We start from the raw sequence: 14,592 nt of genomic DNA on the forward strand, positions 1-14,592 counted from the left end.
TGCATGCGCAAGAGACAAAAAAAAAGCGCAGTAAAACCAGCTTTTTATAAGCAGCTTCTTTACTACCAAGAGAGCAGGTTTTGCCTGCATGAAAAAAAAAACGCAGCAAAAATGCAACGTGTGAACATAGCCTAATGCTTCTAGATTAAATTAATTTTTTTATGTACATGCACTTTTAGATTAAGGCCTGTTTCACACTTCAGTTTTTTTGCGTCAGTCAAAATCCGCCAATTTTGGAAAAAAACGGATCCGCCAAAAAAGGGGCAGATCCGTTTTTATCCCCCATAGACTTACATTAGTGGTGGATCTTGACTGACGGTCGTCCGTCACACCCGTTTTTTGACGGATCCGCCAAAATCTTACCCTCTCCCGGGCAGATGAGACGTTTTTCCGGGCACGGGTTCCTTTAAAATTCAACCTTCGCCGGATCCGTCAAAACAACGGTCCGGTGGCACACGTTGCTGTCAAAACGCCGACGGATCCATTTTCTGCCATTTTCGCGGATTACAACTGATCTGAAAAACGTAAGTGTGGAACAGGCCTAACAGAATATACAGCGTATAGTAAACATAAAATCTGAAAATAAATTAGATCTACGGTAATATTTTTTCTTTGGAATTTTTTTTAAAGATTTTCAAGTTTTCTCCGTATTTGCAAAACTTTTTTATTTCTGTTTTTATACAACTAGGAAATTACTGCGATATTACAGTAAAAACCACCCGGCGGAACTGGTGAAGTGCTACGAGCTGCTGACCCTTCACCTGGGCATCATCCCACCTGAGTTCATCGTCCAGCAATGCCGGAACCTGGCCCGTAAACTATGGGAACCTTCTCGTCTACCACTCCTGTAAAGTAAAGCTACAGCTAAAGAGTGACCGTCTGACCGGCCGGCCTCCTGGCTCCTTTCCCTGTGGTTAAACTTGTGTACTCTGTACTGTACCAACGGTTTTGCTATTATAAGAAAGTAAATCTTGATAAAGGCAGTCAGTGCAGCAATCCCAAGGTTGGCATTTGGCACCAAGTAATTAAAGGGGTTGCTCCATACTTATCCACTGGCCTTTTTGGGTATTCAAATGAATAGGCTATCCTGCAATACCAAACATGGCCTTTTAGATAAGGGTGGCACTGTTTCTGGAGGGAAAAAAAAAAAACAAGATCCTTATTATTTAAAATGCCCTTTAAAGTTGGAAATGGAGAGTACAACATAAGAAAAGACCAATTAGTGCAATAACGAAGGGTCCTGTGACCTGAGCTTATCCTCTGGTTATTTATTTTACATGAATGTGCCTTTTATTAGAATAAAGAACCTAAAATTAGTGACAAATAGTGGATAGTATTGTTTAACCGGTCTTTCTCATGAGCAAAACAATCACTCAGCCTCAGTGTAAAATAGATGAAAATTGTATGATTGCTGAGATACCCACTGATCCCAAGTAGAGGGGGCCAAAAGTCACGTGTGAATGGAGTGGTAGTGAGCATGTCCGACCATCACTCGTATAGACCGTGCCTGGAGCTGTGGTCGCACATGCTCACCTTCACTCCACACGGGGAACTTCAGGACACTTTCTTGTGGTTGAAACTTAAATAATATATTTATCACTTATCTTGTGGATAGCTGATATGTTATCTATTGCAAAACTACTTAAGTCTCTGTATTATATAATAAATTGAATTACTGTAGAACTTTCTATGTGAAGGCAGTTTGTGTAGTGTAACCCACCACAGCAAGTAATAAAAAGTTAAAGCAAGTAAATCCAGTTGCTTTCTAGTATCGGTGGTTTCCCAGATTTTGTGTGTGTGTATTTACTGCATTGGCAAGTTTCCGAGAAAAATATTAAAAGTTCTTTGAAGTCTTGAAAAGACCCAGCACATAATGTACACATTTTCTATTTGGGTCCGTCCTATGGGGATTTTGAATCTGATATCCATTCGCAGTGTCCTCTGTAGATCAGAAAGAGCAATTTAAAACCAGACTTAAAGGGAATGTCATGTATTTCATGTAAGTCAGTAGTGGAGAAATAATGAGATTATTATTGTATTTAGAATATCCGTGGTGTAAATCGACCAGTTCTGTGCATTTGAAATCATCAAATGTCAATTTATGCCACAGATTTCACCAGTGTTGAAATGTACGGCAAACACTCACCATGTCCACAGCTTCCAATCACCACCAGTGCTGCTTTTCCGCTGCAGGTTCCGTGAACGCATACCGTTTCAAGTCTGGAGGAAGTGACTGAGCTGCTGCAGATCGTTATCCATGTATATATCATTACCAAGATGCATTATCTAGGCTTGGAACAGTACAACAGAGGGGTCATTAAACCCCCCCACCCACTAATGATGATGAAATGACTCTGCGCATGCAGTCTCAGTCTACACAGTAATGCTGACGATTGGATTACACAAAACGGGAAATATGTTTACTGTGATCGCTCTAGTGATCAATGTGAAAACTAAAGTGTTGAAATATTTTCTTCATGGGTAAAAGTTAAAAAGGAAACCAACGCATCTTAAATGTTTTCAATACAGAGGTTTTTTTTTATTCAGATTTTAAAATATTCAATTGTAATATAAGGTCTTACCTTCTAGATTTTTTAATCAGTGCCACAATTGTGACTTTCTCTTCTTCCTGTTCTTTCTCCTAATCAAACCTATGATGCTTTTCACTATACCACCGATGTTCCTGTACCACTCTTGGGTGACCTACATTACCATCAGTGGCCATCTTGGAACTCTACTACTTCACTGCTCTACGTAGCCTTCATTGAAGCTCTTCAGCCGTGCCAGAGCAGTTCTTCAAATCTACACTCCCCCAACCATGTCTGTATAGACCTTGTACTCTGGGCACAATCATGAGGATCAGAAAAGGGCCTTCCCTAAGCTATTCCTACAAAAAATGGAAGCTAGAATTGTCCACAAGGACCACAATGTCTTGTGCTGAAGCATAAAGATTTCCCTTCACTGGAAGTAAGGGGCCGAGGCCGACCTCTGATAACAGCCCATAGCATTATCCTTCTCCACCAGCTATACAGGGGGCACAATGCAGTCAGGGGGGTAACGGTCTTCTGTCATTCACCAGACCCAGGCTCCTCCATCAGACACAGAGAGAGAAGTGTGATCTGTCACTGCCCAGAACACCTCTCCAGAGTCCAGTGGTGGCGGCTTTACACCACTCCATCCGACGCTCGGCATTGCGCTTGGTGATGTACGGCTGCATGCAGCTGCTCGGCCGTGAAGCTCCCGGCGGAGGTGCAGTGTTTGTGCTGATGTTAATACCAGAGGAAGCCTGGACTCTAGTTATGGGGTCAGCAGAGCGATGGTGACTTTCCTACTTTTGCTCTTCAGTACCCCGTTACAATTTCTCATGTAAATTCAATACATTATTGCATTGTGCTAAACCCCAACAGGCCGTAATTTGCCTCACAACCTTTAGGTGGCGACATACTGGCACATGCAGTATAAACTTCTCATGATAGAATATCGAAAAATCATTTCTTGTTTTTTGCTTAAAACTGGTCATCTCGTGTCCTTCATCTTGGGATGTGTTGAGCCAAGAAGAACGGTACCAACCTGGTTCTTCTCAGGCAACACACAGTCCCTTAGCCATAATTACTCAGCCGTTGACTTTCTTAATTAGTTCCCATTTGAGATTTCCCATTTCAATGAAGGCTTCTCGAGGTTCTTAGAAGAACATAGTAGAAATACTTTGGCTTCACTTTCCAGTCCAGCCTTCTATTCTGAGACCTGCCTACATCAGGATTACATGCTGGGTTGTACTTTCTGCCCAGAGGATTCTGTAACTGTAAATTTCAGGTTAATTGCAAAGCGAGCCTCAAAGTCCACCCTTCAGTCAATACAACGGGAACAACTTTAAAGCAATATCTCTTTTTTTGATGCTTGAAGATGTCTGCTTTGGGCCCAAAATGGCTGAAATTTATCCGATGCCCGGGCGTAAGAGCTTATTCCAAAACCTCAGGAACGCCGAAGCTGAAATATGACGCTGTGATCATCGGAGGAGGTAAAGTTGCCTGTAGTTTGGCACTGCTGTTATTAATGTTAGCCGTGCGCTGTAATCTGTATGAACAGCACCGACTTAACCCTTTGCATCCTGGGATTCTTATGAAAGGATCCATTGTAGATGAGATGTCACAAGATCCAACGATTAACAGTCCGTAGATATTTACAGTAAGGAATAAGGAGATATTTTGCTTAAATCTGTTTTAAAAGATCAATATTTGTTTAAAAAAAAAAAAAAGCATAAATAAGAACTGATATTTAAGGATAGTTTATTCCTGCATTTGCACCCACTAAATATATATTGTATGCGAAGTTAGGGTGCAAATTAATCTAGGACGTGAAAAGGGTTGTCCAGCAATACTCTAAAAGTTCTACTATTTTCCGGAATAGAGAATCGTTGCAGTCTATCATACTACTTGTATAAAAAATACATATATGTGCACTAGATGGTGGCCCGATTCTAACGCATCGGGTATTCTAGAATATGGCCAGCGGGAGACCGACATTCAAAAGATGGTCCAGGACGATCCACCACGATCGGCGATCTCACAGCGGGGGCCTGGTCACTGCTGCGTGTCACGCTGAGGCTAAGTACCCACGTTGCAGAAATGCTGCGGGCATTTCCGCAACTCCCGCTGCGGGGAAAACTCATGCGAATTCGCATTCGTTTTTCATGCGATTTTTCACGTGCGGAATTCAAGCGCATTCCAAGCGATTTGAAGCATCGCTTGGAATATGATTGACAGGTTGGTCACATAAGCAAAGTGTTTGACAATAGTGATCAACTTTTTACTATTGATGATGCCTATGCTGCATCAATAGTATAAAAATGTAAAAAACAATTAAAAAAAATTAAAAACAAGGTTATTGTCACCTTCCGACGGCCCCCGGTCTCCTCTCCACGCTCCCGGCATCTTCCAGTCCCAGTAATGCTTAGCGCAAAGGACCAGAGATGACGTCACGCTCGCGAGAGCGCGATGTCATCAGCGGTCTTTCGCGCAAAGCATTACTGGGGCCAAAAGATGCCGGGAGTGTGGTGAGAGGAGGGAAAGAGCCGGGGGCCGTCGGAAGGTGAGTATATCACTATTTTTTATTTTAATTCTATTTTTTACAGGTTTATAGTACCCAGGGCCTGGAGGACAGTCTCCCCTCCTCCGGAACGTGGGTAGCATCCATCCGCACATTGAGCGCTGCGCCAGTCATCTCCGAGCTGCGTCGCCGCTGACCTCCGTGCGGCGGGAGATCAGCGGCTAGGGCCGCAGGTCTCCCGACGGTGGCGTGCGTCGTTCGAATGCCGCGCCAATTCGCGGCCGGACTGCGCCTGTCGCTGATTGGTCGTGAGCGGGCAAGACCAATCAGCGACGCAGGATTTCCGTTACAGACAGACAGAATTAGACGATTATATAGTAGATAGTTGGTTGTGCTGTCAGTAGTCGCACTGAGCGCTGTCACATTCCCGCTGGACAGTTATTGTTGGGATCGCTGCTGTGCGGTGGATTTCAGCTAATGCTGCCATTGTAAAATGAAGTAGATCTAGGTGCAAATACGAGAATCTCTGACCTGGTGATTACATGCAGCAGAGGTCACGTGCAGTCTTCTGACACTCCAAAGAAGAGGTGAGTGCTTATACAGTTCCTTGCGAAAGTATTCGGCCCCCTGGAACTTTTCAGCCTTTTCCCACATATGCTTCAAACATAAAGATGCCAAATGTAAATTTTTGGTGAAGAATCAACAACAAGTGGAACACAATTGTGAAGTTGAATGAAATTTATTGGTTATTTTAAATTTTTGTGGAAATTCAAAAACTGAAAAGTGAGGCATGCAATATTATTCGGCCCTTTTAAGTTAATACTTTGTTGCGCCACCTTTTGCTGTGATTACAGCTGCAAGTCGCTTGGGGTATGTCGCAATCAGTTTTGTACATCGAGAGACTGAAATTCTTGCCCATTCTTCCTTGGCAAACAGCTTGAGCTCAGTGAGGTTTGATGGAGATCGTTTGTGAACAGCAATTTTCAGCTCTTTCCACAGATTCTCGATTGGATTCAGGCCTGGACTTTGACTTGGCCATTCTAACACCTGGATACATTTATTTGTGAACCATTGTAGATTTTGCTTTATGTTTGGGATCATTGTCTTGTTGGAAGATAAATCTCCATCCCAGTTTTGGGTCTTTTGCAGACTCCAACAGGGTTTCTTCAAGAATGGTCCTGTATTTGGCTCCATCCATCTTCCCATCAATTTTAACCATCTTCCCTGTCCCTGCTGAAGAAAAGCAAGCCCAAACCATGATGCTGCCACCACCATGTTTGACAGTGGGATGGTGTGTTCAGGGTGATGAGCTGTGTTGCCTTTTACGCCAAACATATCGTTTGGCATTGTTGCCAAAAAGTTCGATTTTGGTTTCATGTGACCAGAGCACCTTCTTCCACATGTTTGGTGTGTCTCCCAGGTGGCTTGTTGCAAACTTTAAACGACACTTTTTATGGATATCTTTGAGAAATGGCTTTCTTTTTGCCACTCTTCCATAAAGGCCAGATTTGTGCAGTGAACGACTGATTGTTGTTCTATGGACAGACTGTCCCACCTCAGCTGTAGATCTCTGCAGTTCATCCAGAGTGATCATGGGCCTTTTGGATGCATTTCTGATCAGTCTTCTCCTTGTTTGAGATGAAAGTTTAGAGGGACGGCCGGGTCTTGGTAGGTTTGCAGTGGTATGATACTCCTTCCATTTCAATATGATCGCTTGCACAGTGCTCCTTGGGATGTTTAATGCTTTGGAAATAATTTTGTATCCAAATCCAGCTTTAAATTTCTCCACAACAGTATCACGGACCTGCCTGTTGTGTTCCTTGGTCTTTATGATGCTCTCTGTGCATCAAACAGAACCCTGAGACTATCACAGAGCAGGTGCATTTATACGGAGACTTGATTACACACAGGTGGATTATATTTATCATCATTAGTCATTTAGAACAACATTGGATCATTCAGAGATCCACAATGAACTTCTGTAGTGAGTTTGCTGCACTGAAAGTAAAGGGGCCGAATAATATTGCACGCCCCACTTTTCAATTTTTGAATTTCAACAAAAATGTAAAATAACCAATACATTTCATTCAACTTCACAATTGTATCCCACTTGTTATTGATTCTTCACCAAAAATTTACATTTGGTATCTTTATGTTTAAAGCATGATATGTGGGAAAAGGTTGAAAGGTTCCAGGGGGCCGAATACTTTCGGAAGGCACTGTAATCTGACAAGCTTAGTTGTATCAGTAATCTGAGATCGGTAATCAGTACTGCCAATTACTGATACAACTCAACACTATAAATAAAAAGACTGTCATCTGTGTGAACCATCCCTGAGGAAGAAGACCGTCAGATTTTGAAACGCGTCGGATTTTGCTTCTAGCTCGGATCTCGGTGACGGCACGCAGGATTATCAGAGCACACTGCAACAGTCAGAGATATGCTCACCTTTGACCAAATGAACATGGAATTTAACGGGTAGTAATCGTTCCAGCGCGCGCCACCGACCGGGGCAGCGTCCTGGATCACGAGCAATCTACATACAAGCTGCAAACAGTTATCCCAATGGTCAGATTGTATGCACTCCCCTCTTCTTTGGAGTGTCAGAAGACTTCACGGGACCTCCGCTGCATGTAATCACCAGGTCAAGGGGTAGCATTTCTCCTTGCGGAGTGTGACATGTCAAGCCTGACATGCCAAGATGAGGAGACATTAAGCTGCCATGCTTCTCTGGGAAATATGCAAATTATCCTTTCAGAGAGGAAGAGGAATAGAACTCTAGTGCCACCTATAGGAAGCAGCGATCCTTTAACGAGCCTTGTTACATGACTTAGGATAAAAGCCAAAACCAAAATCTCAATTTGCGCACACTGTGTTTCGGGGTACTGCCCCTCGTCAGTGCAAAGTGTGAGATCTGGTTTGGTTGTGTGAGAGGCGTCTGACTGGGATCCAAGGGGTAATGTTTCTCCTTACAGAACCTTACCAGATCTCACACTTTGCACTGACAAGGGGCAGTACCCCGAAACACAGTTTCTACCATATCTACTTCAGTTTCCATCCGCAGCAGCAAAGAGTGAATGTGACGGTGCGAAGTACGACTACTGACAGCACAAAACTATGCACATATATGTATTTTTTATACAAGTAGTATGATAAACTTACCTAGATGACCTCTGTGGGTCTAATGCGATCTATGAAAATCACGAGTATTACAGATACCAGTATCACAGTAATCCCCTAACTTCAATTAGTCTTTCCCACAATTATAGCTTTATGCTCCTCTCATAGCGTCGTTTGGAACCTACTTATTATACGAGTAAATTATTTTCCCATTTGCACCAACTCGCCCCCCTCCATTTAGAGTGGAAAACCTCCTGCAAACATAGAGTTAAATTATAAAAATTCACTGCCTACAGTCATTATTGAATATTCTTATATATAATCTAATAACGCTATTCTGGCATGTGCTCGCTGTCCCAATCCCTCGGTATTCCCACGTGCTGTCATCATTTTTGTCCCAAATGCTGATAACCCCTTTAAGAAAGCAGCGCCTCGTTTTCTGCGTCATTCTGAAAGATGTAAGATTCACTTTATGTTACGTGTTTATTGTGGGGATGATTGTATTTGGCAGTCCTGGTATTTGTAGTTCTCTAGATCGGTACATGGCAGACTGGTGATTGTTCTTATAAAAATGTTTATAGAAACGTTTTCCAACAATTGTTTTTCTAACCAAGACAGGAAGCTTAAATCATCCAAGAAATAGAACACAAAGCACATGCAATGGTTTTTCCATCTCTGTAGGCTTCGAGTTGTTTGCATTGTCATGTCCTCCGGTTGTCGTCGGGGATCACACGTCAGCAGTTGTGTTCACGTTCGCGGATGTGTGATCATCACATGTTTTAGTTCTAAATTCATCTAAATTCATAATCTGGAATATACAGCAGTGTAACAGGGAGATGGATGGACAGAGACCTCCTCCCATCAGTCTATCGGTAGCTTCACGCGACAGTATTCAGAATCAGTCAGAGGAACGGGGCAATTTTTTTTTCGTTGCCAGTTACTCGTATACAATCTGTTTTTAACGCCAGCAGCTATTGATGTTTTACCCGACCATTTACATTTCCCTACGTTACAGAATTGCAATGTGTCCGAAAAAATTGGATGCAATATTGTGGCTCCCTAATTTTTTTTTTTATGCCCTTATAAACTTGAATGCTGAGTCTCATCTGATCTATGGAAGAATCGAGCTCATGCTGCAATTTTTTTTTTTTTCTTCAAGCGCAAATTCGGTCAGTGAAAAAAATTGTTTATCTGCAAAACATTGTGTGACGTTCAGGGAATGGACAACGTCCGAGAGTGGACCCTCTGGGTCGCGGATCTGGAGCCCCTGGGTCGAGCGCGCCAGGTGATGACCGACCCCTATACAGGGATCGTTAGGGGCAAAACCGCAGAGGACAGAACCGTGACAGCCGGTACCAAGAGGGACGGCTCAAGGACAAGGAGGACCAGAGGAGGGCCAGGGACACTGGACAGAGATCGGCGTAACAGAGCAGGGTTATAGGATGAGGAGGAAACCAGGCAGCAGCAACTAGAACGGACAGCAGGAGTAGCCACAGGAGCAAGGGGAATGCAGACGTGGAGAACCCAGGAGGAGATATGGGAACGGATAGGCAGGAGGGAAGTGTACCAGAGAACCAGGAGAGCGAGGCGAGGGAAAAGGCAGGACAAGACGGAGGCTGACAGGGAGAAAACGAGAGAAACACAAATGGAGAAACTATAGCTACACTATAGCGGCCAGAACAACGCGTGGATTAGCACACACAATCATCAGGCGTCCTCTACAGAGCGGCCGCCTGAAATACCTTAGGGTCAGAAAGTGGGTAAGCGAGCACCGCCCTCAGCGATGCCCACCGCCGGCAGAAGAGGAAGCGCTGGCGCACACCCGCGGCCTAAGGAAAGAGCGCAGGGACGCCGCAGAGCTGGAGGCTGGGTGAGAGTGCGCACTGCGGAGGGAATGCCGGTAAGGAGAGGCAGCCGCGGGTGCCGCTGCAGAAGACACAAGGGCGGGCACGGCCGCTGATGTTATACATTGGTCTAAGTCTTGTCTGTTTATTACATGGATAGCATTCGGACCGAAAACACAGTCGTGTGAATGAGCTTTAATTAGTCCTGGATCCTAACTGTGCTGTAAATGTGTAGGCTTTTAACCTGGGAGAGAAGCATGTCTGTAAAATATTGGGTTTAGGGTCCTACCAGAGAGAGGTCACCTGGTCGTGGCTGGTGGGCTCTCATGAATTGGTCAGTTTGTCCACTAAGTATCTTAATTTTCTAAGTATATTCTATCTAGCGGCACATTTCATGTATTCAATGTTTACACATCTCGGCACTTACAGAGGTGGTTGTATTCTTTTGCTTATAGATAGGATGGAGAGATGATTATATATATTTACAATAGATAAGACAGAGGAATATGAAATAGATGTTAGATAAATGTAAGATTACATTGATTAGATGGATGGATATCTGACCGATCAGATACTGGATAGAATATATAAGATGGATGGATGCATGATATAATCTATCTACTATCTCTATAGCTCTTTCTCTCTCATTATGTCTCTGAAACAAGTAGTGGTGCAACTTAATACCGAAGGCTTCATTGCAATGCTTAGGATACACTGGGCAGCATTAAGAGCTGCAACTAGAGATGAGCGACTTTGCCTTTTTTCGGGTCGAGTCGGGTTTCATGAAACTCGACTTTCGCAAAAGTCGGGTCGAACGAGATCGGCCGATTATCGTGAAAAGTCGGGGTCCGACTGAAACACGAAACCCAATGTAAGTCAATGGGGAAGAAAAGTCAGCAGTGAGTGGAGGACAGGAAACACACCTACAGTGCCCATTTCAATGCCAAAAACATCAATTCTTATTACTTAAGCTTGTCAACCTTAATTTACTTCATAATAATAGTTACGCACTGAAAACTGGGGGTTATTTGGCTACAGTTGTTGGGGGGTAGGGCTGGCTCCAGGTTTTCGTGGGCCCAGGGCCAAAGTGTCAATGGGCTCCTTTAACACATACCACAATTCATGATCCTCTGATATGGCAGAGAAATAGCGGTATAGTACAATGAAAAATACTTCACTTCTTACATCTCATGACTGATATCCATTTTAAATTCTCCAATAGCTCCAAAAACGGACAGTATATTACTCCATACAGTATTATGGCCACCGCATAGTGCGCCATACAGAGTAATGAGGCCCATATATTTCTCCATACAGAATCATTGGTCCCATACAGTTGTGGCCAAAAGTATTGACACCCCTGCAATTCTGTCAGATAATACTCAGTTTCTTCGTGAAAATGATTGCAAACACAAATTCTTTGGTATTATTATCTTCATTTAATTTGTCTTAAATGAAAAAACACAAAAGAGAATGAAGCATAAAGCAAAACATTGATCATTTCACACAAAACTCCAAAAATGGGCCAGACAAAAGTATTGGCACCCTCAGCCTAATACTTGGTTGCACAACCTTTAGCCAAAATAACTGCGACCAACCGCTTCCGGTAACCATCAATGTGTTTCTTACAATGCTCTCCTGGAATTTAAGACCATTCTTCTTTGGCAAACTGCTCCAGATCCCTGATATTTGAAGGGTGCCTTCTCCAAACTGCCATTTATAGATCTCTCCACATGTGTTCTATGGGATTCAGGTCTGGACTCATTGCTGGCCACCTTAGAAGTCTCCAGTGCTTTCTCTCAAACCATTTTCTAGTGCTTTTTGAAGTGTGTTTTGGGTCATTGTCCTGCTGGAAGACCCATGACCTCTGAGGGAGACCCAGCTTTCTCACACTGGGCCCTACATTATGCTGCAAAATTTGTTGGCAGTCTTCAGACTTCATAATGCCATGCACATAGTCAAGCAGTCCAGTGCCAGAGGCAGCAAAGCAACCCCAAAACATCAGGGAACCTCCACCATGTTTGACTTTAGGGACCGTGTTTTTTTCTTTGAATGCCTCTTTTTTTCTCTTGTAAACTCTATGTTGTTGCCTTTGCCCAAAAAGCTCTACTTTTGTCTCATCTGACCAGAGAACATTCTTCCAAAACGTTTTAGGCTTTTTCAGGTAAGTTTTGGCAAACTCCAGCCTGGCTTTTTTATGTCTCGGGGTAAGAAGTGGGGTCTTCCTGGGTCTCCTACCATACAGTCCCTTTTCATTCAGATGCCGACGGATAGTACGGGTTGACACTGTTGTACCCTCGGACTGCAGGGCAGCTTGAACTTGTTTGGATGTTAGTCGAAGTTCTTTATGCAACATCTGCACAATCTTGCGTTGAAATCTCTTGTCAATTTTTCTTTTCCGTCCACATCTAGGGAGGTTAGCCACAGTGCCATGGGCTTTAAACTTCTTGATGACACTGCGCACGGTAGACACAGGAACATTCAGGTCTTGGGAGATGGACTTGTAGCCTTGAGATTGCTCATGCTTCCTCACAATTTGGTTTCTCAAGTCCTCAGACAGTTCTTTGGTCTTCTTTCTTTTCTCCATGCTCAATGTGTTACACACAAGGACACACGACAGAGGTTGAGTCAACTTTAATCCATGTCAACTGGCTGCAAGTGTGATTTAGTTATTGCCAACACCTGTTAGGTGCCACAGGTAAGTTACAGGTGCTGTTAATTACACAAATTAGAGAAGCATCACATGATTTTTCGAACAGTGCCAATACTTTTGTCCACCCTCTTTTTTATGTTTGGTGTGGAATTATATCCAATTTGGCTTTAGGACAATTCTTTTTGTGTTTTTTCATTTAAGACAAATTAAATGAAGATAAAAATACCAAAGAATTTGTGTTTGCAATCATTTTCAGGAAGAAACTGAGTATTATCTGACAAAGTTGCAGGGGTGTCAATACTTTTGGCCACAACTGTATAATGTTCGATACAGTATATGATGAGCTCCACATAATGCTACAGTATATGTTGGTCCCCATGGATGAAGCTCCACTGTCTTATGGGCCCAAATAATGCTCCATATATAATGGGCCCCATTTCTAATGCTCCAGTGTATAATGGGCCCTGTAAATGCTGCTCCAGTGTCTGATGTCCACCTTTGGAATACTCCAGTGTATGGTGGGCCCCATATATCATTCTCCAGAGTATAGTGCTCCCCAAAAATTGCTCCCAACCTTTAAAACAAATAAGTCTCCTCGCTAGGGAATCCCTGTACTAGTCTGGACTCCTCCTGAGCAAGCAGGGGCGGCCCACTCGTTGGCGACGGCACTGGCAAAGGGCCCCCTTATAGTACGGCGGTGTGTCTGAAGGTGGGTGGGCCCTCTCACCAGCAGAGACACTTTTGCGTACTATGAGGGGCCCTGTGCCAGTGCCGTCGCCCATGAGTATGCCCCCCCACCTGCTCAAGGAATCTGCACTTTCATCTGCACCTTCCTCTTTGTCACCGCGTAAGGTGGTATAGTATGCGAGAAGGGGAACCTGAGTTTCATCAGGGTCAGATTCTGGCTGTGTAGAGTGCGAGGGGAATGTAGTGGTCTGGGTCAATGTACCAGCAGAATCATCTAGCAGTGGCTGGGCATCAGTGCACTTGTGGCGCCCCCAGAAGTACGGTCGCCACAGTGGCATTACCTTCTTCCTAGGGAGTGTGATGTCATGCTTGGGAGCAACGAAGGATCTCTCTAGCAGTTAAACCAACACACAACACAGTTCCCACTCCAGGCCAGCAGGGAGAGCTCTGAACCTGACTGCTGAGGAGCTGCTCTCTGTGGTCGGGAGGAGGGAAGTTAGGGCAGTCTGTGAAGGGAAGGAGAAGCTGGAGGATGAGTAGAGTTAAGGCTCACTCCTAGCTGGAGCGCATGGTCCGGATTCCGGTCTCCGAGTTTGTAGCGACACTGACGGTCCTGCAGCAGAAACCGGAGGAAGTAGCAGCTGTAAATGCTCTGTTCCCAACTAAGGCTCGGAGGCCCCAGCAGGGCTTGTGTGAGCCAGAAGGAAAAGGCTATGACTGCCTGCCATACGAGAAAGTTTCAAAAGAGAGTCAACAGGGGGAACTTCAGTGAACTCAGTACTGCGAGTACCTCAGATAAGCGCTAGAATGGAGGCCACACTACCTATCTGCAGAGAGAATTTCTAATTTGCTTCCAGGCTGACCAACTCCTCCATCTGTACTCTGGGTCCTGGACAGCACTTACCAAGTACAGGTAAAGGTACTGCACGTCTGTGTCTGTCATCTTTCTCCTGCGCCTGGCGCACGGCTCTGCTACATCCTGCACTGCACACCATCTACCAACTCTTTCATCTGCCCTGCGACTATGGCCCTACCTGTGCAGGGCTTCTGCATCTTAGCTGCACCACGATATCTGTCCCAGAGAAGCGACACTGCAGCGCTGGTCAATCTGATCAGAAAATACAGGTGGCGTCACGTATCATTCACCTATAAACGTAATTCACCCCTTTGCATGGACAACGTAATTCACCCCTTTGCATGGACGCCCAGGGCCACGGACCGGGTCACCACCACCGTGACAC

General features: G+C 44.3%; 2 protein-coding genes across 4 annotated transcripts in view; both read left to right on the plus strand.

Annotated features, from left to right (window-relative positions):
- The window catches only part of HPS1 (HPS1 biogenesis of lysosomal organelles complex 3 subunit 1), a 69,275-nt gene extending 67,522 nt beyond the window's left edge, over positions 1-1,753 (plus strand). For both annotated transcript variants that reach the window (XM_073552818.1, XM_073552819.1), the window contains exon 19: positions 689-1,753. In XM_073552818.1, coding sequence (XP_073408919.1) covers positions 689-851 — 163 coding nt within the window. In that variant the 3' untranslated portion in view covers positions 852-1,753. The remainder of the gene's footprint in view (positions 1-688) is intronic.
- Positions 1,754-3,763: 2,010 nt separating this feature from the next.
- Positions 3,764-14,592, plus strand: part of PYROXD2 (pyridine nucleotide-disulphide oxidoreductase domain 2) — a 165,269-nt gene continuing 154,440 nt past the window's right edge. Inside the window, exon 1 of one of the 2 annotated variants that reach the window (XM_073552820.1) lies at positions 3,764-4,018. In XM_073552820.1, coding sequence (XP_073408921.1) covers positions 3,904-4,018 — 115 coding nt within the window. In that variant the 5' untranslated portion in view covers positions 3,764-3,903. The remainder of the gene's footprint in view (positions 4,019-14,592) is intronic. The other variant, XM_073552821.1, reaches the window with a different exon arrangement.

The sequence above is a fragment of the Dendrobates tinctorius genome, unplaced genomic scaffold (genome assembly GCF_039654945.1).
Source record: "Dendrobates tinctorius isolate UK_male_01 unplaced genomic scaffold, ASM3965494v1 ptg000196l, whole genome shotgun sequence".
Lineage (NCBI taxonomy): Eukaryota > Metazoa > Chordata > Amphibia > Anura > Dendrobatidae > Dendrobates > Dendrobates tinctorius.